Source organism: Capricornis sumatraensis, chromosome 7 (genome assembly GCF_032405125.1).
Source record: "Capricornis sumatraensis isolate serow.1 chromosome 7, serow.2, whole genome shotgun sequence".
Lineage (NCBI taxonomy): Eukaryota > Metazoa > Chordata > Mammalia > Artiodactyla > Bovidae > Capricornis > Capricornis sumatraensis.
The window spans coordinates 87,696,176-87,718,152 of NC_091075.1; the positions used below are offsets into that span (position 1 = coordinate 87,696,176).

The 21,977-nt window shown below is 36.2% G+C and overlaps 1 protein-coding gene across 4 annotated transcripts in view; it reads right to left on the bottom strand.

Annotated features, from left to right (window-relative positions):
- Positions 1-15,106, bottom strand: part of LOC138081999 (UDP-glucuronosyltransferase 2A1) — a 52,236-nt gene extending 37,130 nt beyond the window's left edge. For 2 of the 4 annotated variants that reach the window (XM_068975198.1, XM_068975196.1), the window contains exons 1-2: positions 14,391-15,106; positions 480-1,111 (exon numbers count right to left, since the gene is read on the bottom strand). In XM_068975198.1, the coding sequence (XP_068831299.1) occupies positions 480-1,111; positions 14,391-15,106 (1,348 nt within the window). Of the gene's footprint in view, positions 1-479; positions 1,112-14,388 lie in introns of all 4 variants that reach the window. The other 2 variants (XM_068975201.1, XM_068975200.1) reach the window with 1 other exon arrangement.
- Positions 15,107-21,977: the final 6,871 nt, after the last annotated feature.

Consider the following 21,977-nt stretch of genomic DNA (forward strand, 5'->3'; position numbering starts at 1 on the left):
GGTTGCAAAGAGTCGGACACGACTGAGTGTCTGAACTGAACTGAACTGAAACAGGCACAAGATCATTTGTTTGAGACATGATGCGTATTGACACCACCATTCCATTGTTTAGGAATTTTCCAAAAATAATAGTTAATTGTGTACACATATACAATATATAATAAGTAGTGGTAAAGAACCCGCCTGCCAGTGCAGGAGACATAGAGACAAGGGTTTGATCCCTGGATGGGAAACATCCCCTGGAGGATGAAATGGCAACACACTCCAGTATTCTTGCCTGGAGAATCCCATGGACAGAGGACCCTGGAGGGCTATAGTCCATGGGGCAACAAAGAGTCAGATATGACTGAAGTGACTTAGCCCATACATATTTACTTCAGCTTGGCATTTGCAGTGGTATGGAAATCTTTTGCTGTATCAACAATAAGAATAAATAAAATATCTGGAATCATTAATAACAGAGCATTTTAGAGACTTACCTAGGACTTTGCTGTAGTATGAATTCCACTCACCCCAGTAGGATTGAAATATATAATCTTGCAGGGGATAAGATATGGTGTTTTTAAGCCTTTCACCAAAGGTCATCTGGTCCGTGAGCTCGGAAAGGGCTGCAGGTACATAGGACACAGGTGCTGGAATTTTTCCGCAATGTCTCTCCACTGTTGAAGCTGGGGAGAACCTCAGGGTGTACATAAATGGAATTCCTAATTTCAGAGCAACCAGATCTCCGCAGATTGTTACTGGGTCGGCCAGCAACACATCGAAACGACTTTTCCAAAGTCTTGCCATTAACTTGGGGTTGTTTAATACTCCATCACAGATTTGTATATTAATTCGGAAGAAAGTATCTAGGAGTTTTCCTAGTTCTTTGTAGAAAGTCCAGAGGGTAAGAGGAGTTGGTCTGTGATCTATCCACAACATTATCATATGTTCAATTAAGGAATCTATATTGCTCTTCTTGTAGGAAACAGGTATCACCTCAAAATTCACAGGAGAGTCAGAATTGGAGTTGATGAATAGAGTTGCTGATGAAGCCAGTACAGTCACATTGTGATTTCTTTGATTCAACTCTTCTAAAATTATTTTAATATTTAACCAATGGCTACCATCCGTTGGCCAAATTAGCACATTCCCACTTAGAACAATTTCAATCAGAGTCAAATTAAAAATCAGATGATAAAACTTCTTAGGTATGGTGACATCCATTATGGAAACCTTCTTACTGTAGATCTTTTAAGATGAAAAGAAGCTTTCAATGTATAAAGTATTTAGGTAGATTATTTTTTTCAAATGAAATAATATTTACTGTGATAGCTACATTTTTCATAACTCAACTGATCTATAGATTAAAAGGAAAACAATATAACTCAAGTTCTTAAATCTATTAATATGATTATTCCAACAAAAGAAATGAAATCTGGTGCTATTTTAAAGAAAGAGAAGCAGATGGGTTATAAGCCTGATGCCTGTGTTTTCTGCAGTAGTAACTGTGATTTAGAAAATGTATATTCAGATTAGTGTACCTTTCCCCAAATTAGTTAGATGAAAAATAACAGTTCTCACTGCTATGGCCACTTTGTCAAGACTTACAGTCCTTTCAAGCTGGATGTCTTTAACTATAGGACATTTTTACATGCATTGTCTGACTCGATTTTTTTCATAGCTTGCTTGGCAGAAGAGATTCACTCCATTTCATGGATAATGAAACTAATGTTGAATTGCATAATCCAAAGCATATTTGACAGAATAGTACAACTGGGATGATAATCATGATAAATGTTTCACTCATTTCTGACTTCTTAAATGTCATGCCTCATCTTTGTAAGTTTTAGGAACTTTGGCATTGCCCAGTGATGGGCATTATTACCATTTCCTCATGGCTCATATTTAGCAAAAAATTAAAAACAAGATTCACTTGAGGAGGTTTGCTAAAACACCTCAAGGAATTGTTAGATTAATTGAGTAATAAATTACTACATATTTGATAGAGAACTTTTCTTCTGTAATACAGCAAATTAATCACTGTCTCCTTGTTGCAGGGAAATTTTTATTTTCTTGCTTATGATGTATTTACACACAATCAAGAAGATAGGGACCAGCACCCTAAGGAACCACACACTTTTTACTCAGAGCTGTTTAGTAGCTTAACTTAGGTGGACACTAGACTTCATTAGTCCCACATTCAGAAACTGTCCTTTAATAAAGTTTGTGACCCTGGTGAATTACCAAGATCCTCTCAGCTTTAGAGATGATGCTAATTTGCTATATTACATGAGTAATAATATCTGCAAAGCTGCTTTGCAAACTGCTTGGCTCAGAGCAAGAGTTTAGTAATGCTGGCAGTCTAATAAATTTGCCGAAAGATTGACCAGTAAATCAGTGGGCTAGCCACAGAATTACTGGCTAGATATGGATGTCATGATATCTATTAGCTGAGGTTCTTAGTGAATACCAAATCGAACAAGGTCAACTATTAATATACAACATTGCTGTTTTAAAAGTTAAAATATTTAAAGGCTGCCATTAAAAAGAGAAAATAAGAACAAATAAAGTGATTAAAAGAATAGAAGGTGGGAAATGAGAATGGAAATTAATTGCTGAATTTTATCTTCATAATCTATTGCCTCTGAATTGTGTCATTTCAGACCCCTAAAGAGCAAGAGGACCAGGGAAGCAGAGAAAGGGAAAGAGAGCACAGAGAAGTGATACTTTTAGAATGATTATATTTGTGTCCTTTCAAGAGCTAGCCCCAGTTTGATTATAGTGGCTACAATTTTAAAATTGATTAGATTTTGAAGAAAAATAGCAAGAGAAGAGTGTGAGTAATCGTGAGGTCCATTGAAATAGGTTTAGTGAAGAGAATTTGAAATATCTTCATAAAGAAATCTATTGCTATCATGACCTTCTTACAGAAAGGAGACAAAGCACATATAAAGAATAACTGAGAGTTTATATGTTAAATACTGAGCATATAAAGAATATAAACTGAAAATTTAAATGTAAAATACTGAGATTTGTCTAATTATCAAAGTCTATGTAAGTATAATAATTAATTAGAGATTACTGTCAATAACTATGATAACACTTATCAAAATATATCCAAAATCAAGTGCAAGTAGGCAGACCTAAATTACCCTAAATAAAAAAAAAGAAAATTCAAGAGCTCATGGAATCAGCTTTCCACTGTTAAGTGATCTCTTCAGGACAATAATATAATTATCTATTTTAATAAAGACAATAAGAGATAACAAAATTGATTAGTAAGTGATATATATTTATAGATAGATAGATATTAAATTATTCTTGACTGTTGAAATAATCTCATTATAATCAATAGAGGTATCTGTTTTTTTAATTCCATTATTTCCCATATGTCTAAATTATTCATAATTTGCAAATTCAAAAATTATGAAGAGATTAAAAAATAAATTGTGTTTGGGGACATATGCTGATTAAGTATAAGCTGATTTAAATTTCCATTAGTGAAAAAATAACAAGCCAAAAGTGCATAATTTCATGAAAAATTAAAGTTTTATAACTTAAAACAATCACACATTTGTTTTATTAGTTCACTAATAGCTCTTCTGAATAAGGCTTCAGTAATAGTATTGTGAAATTGTCATTCTGGAGACAGCATATGTCCAGTTGGCCAAACTCTATCAATTTGTATGTAAGAAAATAGGTCAAGAGAGGTTTCAATAATCTGAAAGTCATAATGCTAGAAATACATAAGTATTTTGGTTTTCCATCCAATTTTTTTTCTTCTATATTCTACTTTTTAAATGAAATAGTTGAGGTACATTTTATAATAGTAAAAATTAGAAAACGCTGTATTTCACAATTGTGAATATTTGATAATGGCATCTTAAATGTAACTAAAAAGCTCAGGAAATAATTTTAAAAGTATATGCCTGTGAAATATAAGTACCACAACTGAAAACTAGATCAGTCATAGAACATTTGTACCAATTACAATACTGTTATTGTACTTTGAATTTTAGGGGAGGAAAAACACTTTTCCTTTACCTTTTCTAGGTTCTTCTGACTCATCTAAGAATTAAATCAACATGAGACGGATAAACAGGGGAAAAACCAAATTTAATGACATATATGGCACCCCACTCCAGTACTCTTGCCTGGAATATCATATGGATGGAGGAGCCTGGTAGGCTGCAGTCCATGGGGTCGCTAAGAGTTGGACACGACTGAGCGACTTCACTTTCACTTTTCACTTTCATGCATTGGAGAAGGAAATGGCAACCCATTCCAGTGTTCTTGCCTGGAGAATCCCAGGGATGGGGGAGACTGATAGGCTGCCGTCTATGGGATCGCACAGAGTCAGACACGACTGAAGCGACTTAGCAGCAGCAGCAGCAGGGTCTCCATAAGACCACTAGGAAGTCCAAGAACAAGCTAGATAATTGAGGCTTGCATGCCACCTAATGGCTCAGACAGTAAAGAATTTGCCTGCAACACAGGAGACCCAGGTTCAATCCCTGGGTCAGGAGGATCCCCTGGAGAAGGAAATGGCAGCCCACTCCAGTACTCTTGCCTGAATAATCCCATGGACAGAGGACCCTGGTGGGCTACAGTCCTTGTGGATACAAGGAGTCCAACAGGACTGAGTGACTAACTTTCACTTCCACTTTCATGCCACCTGAGAGAAGGTGGCAGGGGCTTGGGATTTTAAAGAGGAGGAAGGGAATTCACATGGAGATGAAAAATCAAATATTTTGTAAAGGAATGTTTGCTATGCCATAGTGACAATGGAACACAGAATGGGTTTTGGTCCCCAGGCCCTGGTGAGTTCCCTACCACAGCAGCCCATGTTCTCTGTAGATCTCTCTGGTGGAAGGGCTCTTCTGGGACCGAGTACCTTATCTAAATTATCTTAAGCTGTTAATGAGGAGGTTAAAAAAAAAAAAAAAAGACTTCCTGAGTCTTTGTCTCTTATTAAAAACATTCAGCCCCAGATAATCTTCAAGCCAAAGAGACACTTTTGGGGCTGGCAGGTTTTGTTCCCCTTCAGAATCAATTGCTCCTGTTCATTCTCTATTTTGAAAAAAAGGACTCTCAGTAGTAATAAAGTTTTCAGTAGTAATAAAATTCTCAGAATATGATTTAATAAGAGTGTGTATATACACTTGCTGGAGAATGTTAGTCATCTATATAAGACTAAATTGTTTGTTTGTTTAGTCACTAAGTAATGTCTGACTCTTTGGTGACCCCATGGACTGGAGCCTACTGGGTGCTTCTGTCCATAGAATTTCTCAGGCAAGAAATACTGGAGTGGGTTGCCATTCCTCCTCTAGGGGCTCTTCCTGACCCAAGTATTGAACCAATGTCTCCTGCATTGGCAGGGAGATGTTTTTTACCACTGAGCCACCAGGGAAGCCCAATAAAACTAAATCAAAGTATCTTAAAATATGCAATTAGTTTGAATTGAAAATCTCTAAGACAATATTTTTATACAGGAGTTTTTCTTACAACATTTTTTCCCAAAAATGCCCTGGCTTGATGGTTTCCCCTTCCTGTGTGCTCCCTGAACGTTGCTCTGGATGTTAGGACTTAATTGTGCTGACTTATTTCTCATTGTCACTCAGATCTGGAGATGGCTCCATCGGCCACAGAAGTCTGCAAACCAGTCCTAACACCGTTTTAGGAATAGGAGTAATCACCTCTTCAGTAACTTCAGAGTTTTTGGCCTTTCATCAGTGCTTCAATTATATTTGAGCTGTTTGATTAGCATTTAGTTAATTCACTTGACATTTTAAACTTATGTGCACTTTCTTTTTTTCCTTTTGCTGTACCCTGTATAAACCTCTTTTAAAGCTCTCTATAAAGAAATGCCAGCATTGGGTTTGGCATTAAATACTTCACCACTTCCTTGCTTATAACCTCAGGCAAGTTACTCAGGGTCATTACGAAATAAGGGGAAATGAAAGTGCCTATTTTCTGTAGTTATGAGTACTGAGTGAAGCAATTGTTGTTTAGTCACTAAGCCATGTCCAACTCTTTTGAGACCCCATGAACTGTGCATACCAGGCTCCTCTGCCCATGGAATTCTCCAAGCAAGAATAGTAGAGTGAGTTGCTGTTTCCTCCTCCAGGGGATCTTCCTCACCCAGGGATTAAATCTGTATCTCCTGCATTAACAGGTGGATTCTTACCACTGAGCCACCTGGGAAGCCCTGAGTTAAGAAATGCATGTAAATTATTCAGAAAAAGAATAGCATTTGTGCTTAATAAATGTTAGCTATATTCCTGCTGTAAGAAGAGAATCTGATTTTAAAGTGATGAATTTAACCAGATCTCATCAACGAGGCTTACCTCCTCTCTCTACTCCTCAGACAATGGCTGCCTGGGGCACATGAGCTTTAATGCAGATGTTCCCAAACACCTACAAATTTCTCCACAAGTGCCAGGCATGCTGTGTCCAGGCACCTCACACGTGATCTAACACTAAAAGTATTCAGTTCCAAGTTTCAAAAATGACTGAAGAAATACAAAGATATAAGGCTCAAAATTATTATACCCATAAAGATTATAACCTTCATTCCCTTACATTGAGTGGGAGCAAAACACAGTGAAAGTTCTTCCTAGGAATTGTGGAAGTCCCACAACAAATTTCTTCTTGGATATCACACCTATGGTTATCATCTGGCTTATGGGTAACTGTGGAAAAGGGAATGTTACTAGTGGTGATTTGAAAACTTCAAAGTAATCAAGGTCAATTTAAATTTAAACTAGAAGAAGGAAGGAAGGAGAGAGGGAAGCAAAGGAAAGACTAAGAAGAGAAAAACAGAAATAAAAATCCAAATCAAAATGTACTACTCTTCAGGGAAAAGACCCCAATACATTTTTTTTTTCTACCTTAAAATGACTACTGGAAATCAATCACTATGCAGATAATACACACTCAGATTTGTCTCATTTCTAGCACTTTATTTTATGTTAATTACCTATGCTTAGTGAGTCCCTTGTTCATGTGAAGATCTGAGTACTATGGTCACACTTTTTTTTGAAGGTCTGCTGTGTTTTTCTATTGAACTTAATATATTTGCATGACTGTCTATTGTTATTATAGACAGCATTAGTTTTTAAAGGTTACTCACCTAATTATTCATCTCTAAAAATACATTGTTTATTTGTATAAGTCTAGTATATAAAGATCACAGAAAAAAACTGTTTACTTTTATAGTGGCCACAGAGTAAAACTGTTGTTAGTAATAGGTAATATTTATGGATTATAGTGAGCATTTTTACTGGATTAAAAATGCTATATTATTATTTCCCTAAATGTTTCCCCAGTTTTTGTGGTAGATTTTCTGTTGTTAACATAAACAAAAATAAACTTTACCTAGGTCAACTTTAAACAAATATATCTGAAATCTGCAAGAGCTATTTCTCACTTTCAGTTAATGTGGAGCTTTCTTAGGACCAGAAAGCTATCCTCAGGCAGATTGCCCCATGCAAATGGAGTCACTTGGAGACCTATGCCTAAAGGAATAGCAAGCTGCTTCATGATAATATGGCCAAATTAAACTCCATCTAGCAAATTAAACTAGGAGAGAAATAGAATAGATTTCAAAACTAAATACATTGAAAGGAAGAAGAACAGTACACAAGAAAGTTTCATCTTAAAAGAGTCTGAAAAATTGATAATTTATTTTAAAGGAGAGAAAAATCCTTCTAAATGCTTTGGTGTTAGAAACACCTGTTTGAAAATTTTCTCAACCTAAGAGATATATGATTTGATTTTAACATGTTCACTATTTCTAAGCTTCAATATTCTCATTTGTAATTGTAGATTTTTCTTCAAAACTTCATTAAAGATTAAGATAGCTATTAAATGTGAAACACTCATCACACTGTACAGTGACACAGAAGAGATCAACAAATATTACATGGTATTACTATAATGATATTCATGAGTTTGAACCAAATATCCAATGTCTGAAATAAAAGAGGTAATTACCACATAATATCCAATTTCTAGCAATTAGAAGAGATTAAGGACTCACTCTAAGATTCTTAGAGCATTCCACTGCCGAAAATAATCTTACTTTTTTTGACTCCATTTATTTACTCCTCCATTTATTTACTCAGGTGTGAAATTTTGAGACCTGAGTGGATATGTATTTTTCGCAATGATTTTGATTAGAGCACTCACGCTAAAGTAAAAGATAAATTTAAATTATAAGTTGGAAATAAGTTCTTTATACATCAGTTCTGTTCACAATCCTCATTTATCATTCTGCATGTACAAAGTCCACCCAAAATAAATTACTGTGTTGTATCAGTACTTTTCTTTCTTACCTGATCTTTTGAACCGTTCAAGTCCCCAGACTTAAGAATATTGTGTTTTAGTAAAGCGAACTTTAAATAGTCATTCTAAGTCGGAACAGTGTAATTTGACTAGAAACATGATATTATCAAAATTAGAGGGTAAAAACCTTTTTAGAAATCTTCATTACATTCCCATGAATAAATTTGTTAAGAAAGATTATTCTAAGGTCTTAAGACAGGGAAAATAGTGTGGTTTTACCAGTATTAACTTACAAACACAATATAATGAAAAGTGATTTTGAGATTGCTAGCATGGGGAAGGTTTATAAGGGATAATTTTACCAACACGAAGAACCTCATAATCCTGATCATTATCATCCCAAGCTTGACAATGAGTAGTTGATAAAAAACATAAATGATGAGATGAGAATGCAGACATGTATCATGACCAAGGAGCTCTAGATGTGGATTCCTCTAGTTCACTAACTGAGATGCTGCACATGTTCAGATTTCACTGTTAGCTTACTACATGCATGAGGGGTTAAAGAGTTTTCAAACATCTTCACAGCTTTATTGCCTCATGAAATTGCCGTTCCTTTTTCCTCTTCCTTAAATTTTAAGGTACCGTTTTAGCCCTAGGATGCTGACCATCTCTTTATCTTCATTGGGTAGTTCATGATCACCACAGTAGCTGTGCTTATTCTCTCTAAACACTAGAATGCGTAGATTTTTATTTAGATTCCAGGAGAGAAATATCTGTCTTTTTTTCAATTTGCGGGAAACTATTTAACATACCCAGAAGAAATGATGAACCAATTATAACTGACATCCCTCTTAATACTTCTCACCAATAAACCCACTCATATGTGATCAATTAACTTATAGCACAGGAGCCAAGAATATACAGTGGAGAAGACAGTCTCTTCAATAAATGGTGTTGGAAAAACTACACAGTCACATGTGAAAGAATGAAATTGGATCCCTATCTTACAACATGTACAAAAATTAACTCAAAATGGATTAAAGACTTTTATAGTTTGAACTGAAACCATAGAACTCCTGGGGGAAAACATAGGCACTAATGTCCTTGGTATAGATCTTGGGGATGCTTTTCTGGATTTTTTACCAAATGCAAAGGCAATAAAGGCAAAAATAAACATGTAGGACTACAACAAACTAGAAAGCTTCTGCACAAAAAAAAGTAAAGTGCCAACAACATTAAAAGGCAACCTATCAAATGGGAGAAAATATTTACAAATCATATATCCAAGGGGCTAATATCCAAAGTATATAAAAACTTATACATCTTAGTAACAAAAATACATACAATGTGACTGAAAATGGTCAGAGGACCTGAACTGACATTTTCCCAAAGACATACAGATGGCCAACAGAAACATGAAAAAGTATTCAAAAGCACTAATCATCCAGGAAATGAAAATCAAAACCATGATGAGCTATTATCTTACACTTCTTAGGATGAGTGTTATCAAAAACAAAAAATAAATAAATGCAGGTGAGAATGTGAAGTAAGGGAACCCTTGTGCAATGTTGGTAGGAACATAAATTGGCACAGCTCACTATAGAAAACAGTATGGAGGCTCCTCAAACAACTGAAGATAGAACTGCCATACGATGCAACAATTCCACTCCTGCATATTGATCGAAGGAAGTGAAGACTCATTTCAGTTCAGTCGCTAAGTCATGTCCAACTCTTTGCGACTGCATGAACCACAGCACGTCAGGCCTCCCTGTCCCTCACCAACTCTCGGAGTTGACCCAAACCCATGTCCATTGAGTCAGTGATGCCATCCAACCATCTCATCCTCTATCGTCCCCCTCCTCCTACCCTCAATTTTCCCAGCATCAGGGTCTTTTCAAATGAGTCAGATCTTTGCATCAGGTGGCCAAAGTATTGGAGTTGCAGCTTCAACATCAGTCCTTCCAAAGAACACCCAGGACTGATCTCACTTAGGATGGACTGGTTGGATCTCCTTGCAGTCCAAGGGACTCTCAAGAGTCTTCTCCAACACCACAGTTCAAAGGCATCAATTCTTCGGCACTCAACTTTCTTTATAGTCCAACTCTCACATCCATACATGACCACAGGAAAAACCATAGCCTTGACTAGAAGGACCTTCGTTGACTAAATAATGTCTCTGCTTTTGAATATGCTATCTAGGTTGGTCATAACTTTCCTTTCAAGGAGTAAGCGTCTTTTAATTTCACGGCTGCAATAACCATCTGCAGTGATTTTGGAGCCCAAAACAATAAAGTCAGCCACTGTTTCCACTGTTTCCCCATCTATTTGCCCTGAAATGACAGGACCAGATGCCATGATCTTAATTTTCTGAATGTTGAGCTTTAAGCAAACTTTTTCACTCTCCTTTTTCACATTCATCAAGAGACTCTTTAGTTCTTTACTTTCTGCCATAAGGGTGGTGTCATCTGCATATTTAAGGTTATTGATATTTCTCCTGGCAATCTTGATTCCAGCTTGTGCTTCTTCCACTCCAGTATTTCTCATGATGTACTCTGCATATAAGTTAAATAAGCAGGGTAACAATATACAGCCTTGACGTACTCCTTTTCCTATTTGGAACCAGTCTGTTGCTCCATGTCCAGTTCTAACTATTGCTTCCTGACCTGCATATAGGTTTCTCAAGAGGCAGGTCAAGTGGTTTACTATTTCCATCTCTTTCAGAATTTTCCACAGTTTATTTTGATCCACACAGTCACAGGCTTTGGCATAGTCAATAAAGCAGAAGTAGATGTCTTTCTAGAACTCTCTGGCTTTTTCGATGATCCAACAGATGTTGACAGTTTGATCTCTGGTTCCTCTGCCTTTTCTAAAACCAGCTTGAACATCTGGAAGTTCACAGTTTACGTTCTGCTGAAGCCTGGCTTGGAGAATTTTGAACATTACTTTACTAGCATGTGAGATGAGTGCAATTGTGCGGGTAGTTTGAGCATTCTTTGGCATTGCCTTTCTTCGGGATTGGAATGAAAATTGACCTTTTCCATTTTTGTGGCCACTGCTGACTTTTCCAAATTTGCTGGCATATTGAGTGCAGCACTTTCACAGCATCATCTTCCAGGATTTGAAATAGCTTAACTGGAATTCCATCACCTCCACTAGCTTTGTTCGTAGTTTTGCTTCCTAAGGCCCACTTGACTTCACATTCCTGGATGTCTGTCTCTAGGTGAATGACCATACTGTTGTGATTATCTGGGTTATGAAGATCTTTTTTGTACAGTTCTTCTGTGTATTCTTGCCACCTCTTCTTAATATCTTCTGCTTCTGTTAGGGCCATACCATTTGTGTCCTTTATTGAGGCCATCTTTGCATGAAATGTCCTCTTGGTGTCTCTAATTTTCTTGAAGATATCTCTAGTCATTCCCATTCTATTGTTTTCCTCTATTTCTAACTTCAAAAAATATCTATGGCCCATGTTGGTTGCAGCATCATCTACAATAGCTACATGTGACTTCACATTTTTATTTATTCATTGATGTTGTTTTCATGTCTTGGCTACACACACACCAACACACCCACATCCACCCACCCACCCACACACACACACACACACACACACACACACACACACACACTGGTATATTATTTAGGCAAAGCAAAGGAGGAAATCCCAAATGACAACATGGATGGACCTTGGACCTTGAGGATATTGTGTTGAGTGAAATGTCAGACAGAAAAAGACAGATATCATAAAATCTTTTTATGTCTATATCTTAAAACAAATAAAACCTTAACTCATAGATACAGTAGAACATATTGGTGGCTGCCAGAGATGAGAGCAGAGGGTAGATGAAATGGGTGAAGGAGATCAGAGGGTACAAATTTCCAGGTTAAAATATTTAGGTAAGTCCTGAGGTTATAACACACAGTATAGTGAATATGCTGCTGCTGCTGCTGCTAAGTCGCGTCAGTCATGTCCAACTCTGTGCAACCCCATAGACGGCAGCCCACCAGGCTCCCCCATCCCTGGGATTCTCCAGGCAAGAATGCTGGAGTGGGTTGCCATTTCCTTCTCCAACGCATGAAAGTGAAAAGTGAAAGTGAAGTCATTCAGTCGTGCTCGACTCTTCGCAACCCCATGGACTGTAGCCCACCAGGCTTCTCTGTCCATGGGACTCTCCAGGCAAGAGTACTGGAGTGGGCTGCTACTGCCTTCTCTGCATGGTGACTATAGTTAATAATAATAAACTGTATTGTATATTTGAAATTTGCTGAAAGAGTTGATTTTTAGATTACTATTTCAAGGAAAAATCATTGTAACTATGTGCTGGCTGATGTTAACCAGATTCATTGTGGTGATCATTTAGCCATATATACAAATATCAAATCATTATGCTGTGCATCTGAAAGTAATTAATGTTATATGTCAATCATATCAGGCTTCCCAGGTGGCTCAGTAGTCAAGACTCCACCTGCCAGTACAGGAGACGTCAGAGACACAGGCTTTAATCCCGGCTCAGAAAGATCCCCAGAGAAGGAAATGGCAGCCCATTCCAGTATTCTTGCCTGGAGATTCCCATGGACCGAAGAGCCTGGCAAGCTACAGTCCATGGGATCACAAAGAATTGACACCACTAAGCACGCATACATGTCAATTAATATCTGAAGAATAAACCATATTAATCTCTTCCTCATCCTTAGTACTCCACACCAATCAATTATCACCTCATTAATTTTACCTAATAAAGAGGTATTACAAATTGATTGGTCACTAGCTCCTAGACACTATCTATCTTAAAATCCTTTTATATGTCAACCCATTTAGTTCTTTCAATAGCCCTCTTATCTGGGTAAATAACTGCAGGTACAAGGAAGCTTAATGACAACTTCATGGTCACAACCCCTGTTTGAAAACTGGTTATCATGAGCCTGTTCTCCTAAATGCATTATCTGCATTGTTTTTCTCTCTTTGTAAGATACTTCACTCGTGCATGCTCTTATCACATCTTTCCAGGAGTGATGCAATGGCCTACATCTAACAACCTTTCATTCAAGGTCCACAAGTATCTAAATATTTTACATAAAATACAGTCCAATCATAATGCATTTCTTTAAACTTTCCCACTACTTATTATCTAAAAACAAAGATTTTTAGCATGACATACTAGAGACTTGGTAAAAACATATTGAATAAATTCATTCTTGCTGTCCTGACATCTCCAAAGTTATTCCTCATGCTTCCTGACTTTTACACTTTGACCTTCATGAATACTGAATACTGAACCATCAATAATATCCAGCACGCATAGGCTGTTTTAAGACTCCACAATATTGGGCACTTTGCTTCCTTCCTTACATTTCGTTTTCAGGAAAATTCCTGAAATTTCCTTCTGAGATGGAACACCTCAATTCTGAAGTTTTAAAAATACCACTCTCTTGACACACACCACCTGTCTCCTTTATATTTTTGCCATAAGACATTAGAGACCCTGAAGAAACTTCTTTGGCCAATCTAATACTATCTCTGTCCTTTATACATATTTCCATTATTCACATCATTTGTACTGTAAATATTTATTTTTATGTCTGGTTTCTCTGCTTGACTGTGAAATCCTTGAAGCCAGGAACTTGACCTCAGTCCTTGTTATAACCTCTCTATCTAGAGGGTGTCTAGTACACAGTAGGAAGTCTATGTGCAACAGTCAAAAATTTTCATAAACATATAATGTTTTTAAACACACACACACAAATGTTTATACTGGTAATGGGCTTGTAGAAAGCTTAATTTCTTCCAGGTTTTTCCACATCCCACTAGAGTTTCTAGGCAATTTCTGTTTTCAACACAATATCTAAATGAGAATTCAGTCCTATTTTTAAACTTTGGTATTTGTCACAAAATGTTATCCATAAAAGAACTTATTTGGTATCTTCAAGTCCATAAAATTAGAAAACAGCACATTGTAGTTCCAAAGCATAGTGTCTTTTGTCTTCATTTTTGATAGCAAATGATAGTAATAGATAGTAATCAATATGTAGGGTTGAAGAAGAATAGCCATAGGGAAACAGAGAAGAAGTGATATAAAGCTCTGTTTGTTAAAACTTAATAATAAAAATGTAACATACCCAAAGCTTTACTATAGTAGGAATCCCACGATTTCCACAGAGTATTAAACATGTAGTCCTGTAGATGGTAGGAAATGAAATTTCTTATTCTGTCAGTGAAAGACATCTGGTCGGTGAGTTCTGATAAAATAGCAGGAACATAGGAAGGAGGGTACGGTACCTTCCCACAGTGTTTTTCCACTGTTGAGGCTGGAGAAAACCTCAAGGAGAAGATAAATGGTATTCCCAATTTTAAAGCTATTATATCACCACAAGGAAAGAGTGGATCTGATACCAAGACCTCAAATTTGCTTTTCTTCAGCTTTTCCATTAGCTTTTCATTTTTGAGAACACCGTCACAGATTTCTCTGGCCACCATGTGGAAGTCCTTGATGACTTTGGCCATCTCTTGATAGAATCTCCAAATGGTTAAAGGAGATGGTCTGTGATCCATCCAGGTCAAAACAAAGTCCTTGATCACTCCTTCTATTCTTTCTTTGCCAAACGGTACCTCATATATTTCAAATATCAGAGATGGGTTAGAGGTCGGTGTGATGAAAAGTGCACCAGAAGCAACTAGGACAGTCACATTATGCCCTTTTTGAATCAGCTCATCTATAATTATCTTAACATTTAGCCAATGACTACCTTCCATTGGCCAAATCAGAACATTCCCACCAAAAGTGGTTCCTAGGAGACTTATCTGAAGAGACAACAGTAGACTGATCTTGTTCAACATGATGTTGCTTGATGTAGAAGATGCGATGAAGTGTGACACAAAGGAATTTCTCTGCTTTTTAAACAAAAAGAAAGACAAATTATTTCTCATTTTTTATTCAAAACTTCTCTGTAAAAATGACATTAGTCGTGGTAGCTCTATAATCATAATTTTATGACAATTACAGATTAATTGTGTCATTTCTCAGCCTGGTGCTTTAGCTTTGGTTATGAATCTTGCTTTCTTATGCTTTTCTTGAACTTGATCCTTCGACCCTTCCTTTGCATCTTATAATTGTTAAATTATTATTATTAGGCTTCTTAAAGCTACTGTATATTTCAATTCTCCACTCAGACCTAGGTACCAAAACTCCAGATAGAGCCAAAACTTACTAAAAAATGTAGAGTTGCTAATGCTATAGATTTGTTAATATTTAATATATATTTTATAATGTCTCTAGCAACAATTAAGCTTGTTAAGAAGTTTTTAATTACTAATAGATAATGTTAGTCACTCAGGCGTGTCTGGCTCTTTGCAACCCCATGGATTATAGTCTTCCAGGCTTGTCCATGGAATTCTCCAGGCAAGAATACTTCAGTGGGTTGCCATTCCCTTCTCCAGGGGTTTCTCCTGACACAGGGATCAAACTTAGGTCTCCTGCATGGTAGGCCGATTCTTTACCATTTGAGTCAGAAGGAAAGCCCCATTAATAGATAAAATTATTGCAAGGAATACTTATAAAATCAAAAGTACAAACAAATATAAGTGACTGTAATGTTAATTGGTACTTTAATAATATGTTTAGGAAAATATTTTATGTTAATGAATCATTGACAAAAAATTACTAAATAAACAACTTACAAGTAATATATACAAACATGCTGACAGTATATTAATAAAATGTGCAATATAAATTTGTGTAACTCACACAGAATAATGCAGAATCAAGTCATCCCAGTAAAATGATCTCTATGAAAACTGCATATGTGTATGTTTATGAATAAGTAGAGGTGACTCATTTTGTTTTAATAAATCTATCAAAATTTAAAATCCTATATTTTTTAGTGATGTCACTTCTGAGCTCCGCATCACCAAAGATAATCTGTAGTGAAACAGCAACTGCTTTATTAAAACAGTTGCTACATTTTACAAAATGTTATTCAAAGCTTAGGAGAAGGCAATGGCACCCCACTCCAGTACTCTTGCCTGGAAAATCCCATGGACAGAGGAGCCTGGTAGGCTGCAGTCCATGGGGTTGCTAAGAATCGGACACGACTGAGCAACTTCACTTGCAGTTTTTTACTTTCATGCATTGGAGAAGGAAATGGCAACCCATTCCAGTGTTCTTGCCTGGAGAATCCCAGGGATGGGGGAGCCTGTTGGGCTGCCGTCTATGGGGTCACACAGAGTCGGACGCGACTGAAGCGACTTAGCGGCAGCAGCATTCAAAGCTTAGCAGAGTAATAAGACAGTTCATGGGATGGATTTCAGTTCAAGATTCTGTGCAGTAGGATTTTATGGTATGAACAAAATATCTGGCTTCTGGAGTCCTCCTGGTCCATGGTCACTTGCCTGGAGACTCTAAAATAGTTGATCCATTAGGATGAACAACTGGTCACAATGTGCTGCTATTTTGTTCGTTTTATTCACTAGCAGGGAATCAGATCCAGTTTTAGACAACTAAAACATTGTCTTTATTCAGGTTATATGTGTTCATTAGGTACCTACTAGGCATAGAACTCACTACTAGGCAAAAGATGAGTTGAAGAGATACTTAAACAATCTTACATTCATCTTACAGTCTCTCAGAGGAACATGAAAAAATTGTGAACATAAATGTAACAAAAAGCAGCATAGCATCTTAAAGTTGTGCGTGTATGCTGTCACCTCAGTCTTGTCTGACTCTATGTTACTCTATAGACTGTAGCCCACCAGGCTCCTCTGGCCACGGATTCTCCAGGCAAGAATACTGGAGTGGGTTGCCATGCCCTCCTCCAGGGGATCTTCCTGACCCAGGGATTGAATCCACATCTCTTATGTCTCCTCCATTGGCAGGCAGATTCTTTACCACTACTGCCACTTGGGAAGCCCATATTAAAGTCCACATGATATATTTTAAAAATTCAATTTTAGAATTAGTTAGGCCAAAAACAGGGTTTCCCATGTGGTGCTAGTGGTAAAGAAGCCACTGCCAATGCAGGGGATGTGAGAGACTTGGGTTTGATCCCTGGGTCAGGGAGATCACCCAGAGGAGGAAATGGAGACCCATTTCAGTATGCCTGCCTGGAAAACTTCCATGGACAGAGAAGCCTGGCAGACTGCAGTCCACCAGGTCCCGAAGAATGAGACACCACTGAGCACACACACACACACAGGCCAGAAAATCTCAGCATAACAGTATTTAGCATTTATGAGACTTAGATTTTTTATCTAGAAAATGAAAATTAAAAACAACTTAAGGTGCTTTTGTGTTGTAAAATCATACAATAAAATAGATAATAAAATATTTTTAATATATAATAAATGAACACCTATACAATAGATACTATAAATTATGCAATTACAAATACAATGTATAAAATAAATACATATTTAAATCAATAAAATGATGCTAACTAAGCAGCAAGCATAGTGCCTGCAGAGAAAGACATGTTTAAAATCTATTAGCTTTCTCTTTGAATTCCTTTTCTTAATTAGGGAAAATGCTGAGTATCTTCAGATGAAACAATGCAGGTCATCAAATAAATATTTCAGAGCTATAAAGAGTAGAGACTGTTTTCAGAAGGGGTGATACAGATAGGAAAGTCTTATGAAAGATGAAATATATGACTCTCATCTTGGAGTTAGAAGTATCTGGACATTAGTGATGAGTAATGTACACAAAAGAAACTGCTCATGTTATAAACTTTCTGGCTTTAAATAATGTGACAAGTATTAAGAAATTTGTCAAACTATTGAGGTTAAATTTTAGATTTGTTTCTGTTCTTGAGCTAATACAAAATAAGTGAAGAAATTATATTGATCATAGAAATTTAAAGAAATTGTAAAAATATATTTTTTCCCAATGTGAGGATCTGAAAATATGATTTTAATTATTCTGACCTTAAGAGCATTGAAAAGTTAATACACTCTTTCCAGAAAATTTTTGAGCGAATACAACTAAAATATGATTAATATATTTGTCAAATCAATTGAATTCAAAGAAACAGCTAACAAATGTAAACAAAGGTTAGTATATACAAGTATTTTTTTCATGTTGCTTTTCAGTCGCCCAGTAGTGTCCAGCTCTTTGCTACTCCACACACAGCAGCATGCCTTTCCCTCACCAACTCCCAGAGTTTGCCCAAGTTCATGTTCATTGCATCGGTGATGCCGTCCAGCCATCTCATCCTCTGATGCCCCCATAAATGATGATAATGAAATCTGTGATTTACCTCTTTTCATAAAGGAAGTAAGCATAGTATTTACAATACCAAAATTGCTTATTTTTTACACAACAGGATTTTCTTAAAGAAATTTTAAATTTTCTTTTTTTAATAAATAAATTTGACTTTGCATACTTATTTGGGGTTTGTGTAGGGTTTCCTCATGCCTCAAATGGTAAAGAATTTGCCTGCAAATCTGTAGATCCGGGTTTGATTTCTGGGTCGGGAAGATCGACTAACCACTCCAGTATTCTTGACTGGAGAATCCCATGGACAGAGGAGCCTGGAGGGCCACAGTCCATGGGGTCACAAAGAGTCAGACACAACTGAGTACTAACCACTTTTACCTCATTTGAGATTTATTTGAGATATGTGTATATTTTCTGATATAAAAAATTCACTGCACAATATTAAAAAATAAAATACCCACCAAGGATGACATCTTAATCTTTATTCATGTTTTACCTTAAAGAACAAAGTAGCCACTTGTGAGAATCACCTTTGCTTTCAATGTACATTAATATAAATCTTATTTGTTCCTTTTGTGTTGGCTAACGAGGAAGAAATAAACTCTCCACTTGGATTGAAGCTCTAAAAAGGCACTTGAACTCACATTTTGATAAAACTTACACATTGTTGCTCTATCGCACAATTCCCCCAATATCTACAAAGTTATTGTGAAGTGTAACACTGAAGTTAAGGTGGGGAGGAACTCTCAAGTTATTTCAAAAAAACCTGAAAAATTTTTTAAGGGAAGCAATAAAACAAACCAGAAGTTAACTATCAACCTTCTAATGACTGATACATTTTAGAAGAAAATACAAAGGCCATGTATACATTATGCATTGCTTGCTGCTGATACTGCTAAGTCACTTCAGTCGTGTCCGACTCTGTGCGACCCCATAGATGGCAGCCCACCAGACTCCCCCGTCCCTGGGGAGCCATCTGTACTGCTTATTGTAAAATTTAAATTTTTTCTTACCTGAAGTTTCCAACCAGAACGTTAAAACCGCTCATTTGATTAGGAAGAAGTTGAATAGATAAATGCTAGTTGGGTAACCACAAATATGAGAACTATGATCTTAAGTGGAGAAAAGATTATACAGATCATTTTACTCTTTGCATTCCCCACCCATTACATTATAAAGCAGATTCAGTTCAGTTCAGTTCAGTTCAGTCGCTCAGTCATGTTCAACTGTTTGCGACCCCATGAATTGCAGCACACCAGGCCTCCCTGTCTATCACCAAAGCAGATTAGCCTTTTGTTAAATGTGCATTCTTTCCTTGGTTCCCTGGGAACTATTTGTTTTGTTTTTTCATTTTTTTTTACTCTTCGACCCCTATATTGCCCCTTTCCTCCTTTTCTCTTGCTGCTGGTAACCACTGGCTTGTTTTCTATATCTGTGAGTCTGCTTCTTTTTTGTTTCATTCACAAGTTTGTTGTATTTTTTAGATTCCACATATAAAGGATATCATACAGTATTTGTCTTTCTCTGTCTGACTTATGTCACTTGACATAATGCCCTCCAGCTTCATGTATGTTGCTGCAAATTGCAAAACTTCATTTTTGTGCATGCGTGCTAAGTCATTTCAGTCATGTCTGACGCTTTATGACCCCATGATGTGTATCCTGCCAGGCTCCTCTGTCAATAGGATTCTCCAAGCATGAATCCTGGAGTGAGTTGCTATTTTCTTCTCCATTTTGTATGCCCAAACACTATTCCATTGTCTGTATAGGTCACATCTTCTTTATTCATTCATCTGAGTTAGACACTTAGGTGGATTTCATATCTTGGCAGTTTTAAATAACGCTGCTATGAACTTTGGAGTGTGCATATCTTTTGAAATCAGTGTTTTTGGTTTTTTGGGGGATATATGCGTAGGAATAGAATTGCTGGTTTATATGGTAATTTTATTTTTAGTATTTTGAGAAACCTCCATATTACTTTCTCTAGTTGCTGTATCAAATTACATTCCCACCAGCAGTGTACAAGGGTTTCCTTTCACCTCCTTCCTTGTCAACATTTGTTATTTGTGTTCTTTTTGGTGATAGCCTTCTTTCAGGTGTAAGGTAATTAATATCTCATTGTGATTTGGATTTGCATTTCTTTAAAATTAATGACGAGTATATTTTCATGTGCCTGTTGGCCATCTGCATTTCCACTTTGGAAATATGTCTATTCAGTTCTTCTTCCCATTTTTTAATCAAGTTACAACCAGTCTTTTTTATAAAATATACTTTTATTAGATTTGATGCAAATAATTTAACATTTATTGAGCATTTCTAATATGCCATGTGTCGTTCTAAGTACTTTACATACCTTAACTCATTTAATTCTTACAATCTTTTGATGAAGGTAATGTTAATATCTGTTTTCAAATAAAAATTCCAAGGCATAGGAAAGTGTGTTATTTGCTCACTGTCATTCAGAGATGTAATAACAAAGCCGGGATTTGAATGTAGGTCATCTGACTACAGAAACTGACCAAGTGCTTAATCGTAATGTGATTAAAGGGTAATTTTCAAAAAAAAGAAACAAAAATATTTGTCTTTTTTATGCCCTGTGAATTTTGAGTGCAACAATAAATATTATTTTTATTGCGAGAATAAGATGACATCTACCTGTTGTTGATAAATAATGGAAATGTGAATTGTTAATAAAAATATCTTAATTAATATATTAGCAATATATTCTAAAAACACTGAAGAAATACATTACAGTTAAGTCAGGTTTGTAGCTGAAAAGATTCACTGAAAGGAAACACATTAATATTATGTATCTAGTACTAGAGCTAAGGAGAAATTTATATAATTGTCTCTCTACAAAAAAAAGCACTTGATGAAATGTGAAACTCAATTCTGACTTACAAACAATATGTTTAGTAAAAGAGAAATTAATTAATATTTTTTAACATGACTCAGAAGCCAGCAGCTTAATTTATGAGGAAATTTTGTATGTATATACTATATTATCTTTATCCATTCATCTGTTGATAAACACTTGGGTTGCTTCCATATTTTGACTGTTCTGAATACTCTTGCAATAAACATGGGAGTACAAATGTCTCTTTGATATTCTAATTTTAATTCTTTGGGATGAATACCTAGGAGTGATGTTGCTGAATCACAAGATTGCTGTTTTTAATTTTTGAGGACTCTCCATACTATTTTCCATAGCTGCTGCAACATTTTGCACTAACATCAATGGTGTACAAGAGATCCCTTTTCTCCACAGCCTTGTCAACACTCATTATCATTTGTTGTTAGCTTGTAAATTTTTTTTATTGTAGCCATTGTAACAGGTGTGAGGTGGAACTTCATTTTAGTTTTGACTTGCATTTTACATCTTCTTCAAATTCTGAGTCTCCTTTCCTTTCCATTTTCAGACTCTGACTCTGAGTACATAAGTACTAAATATTGAATAAAAAGAGATTGTTGCTCATTTAATAGAATTAATTAATATTGC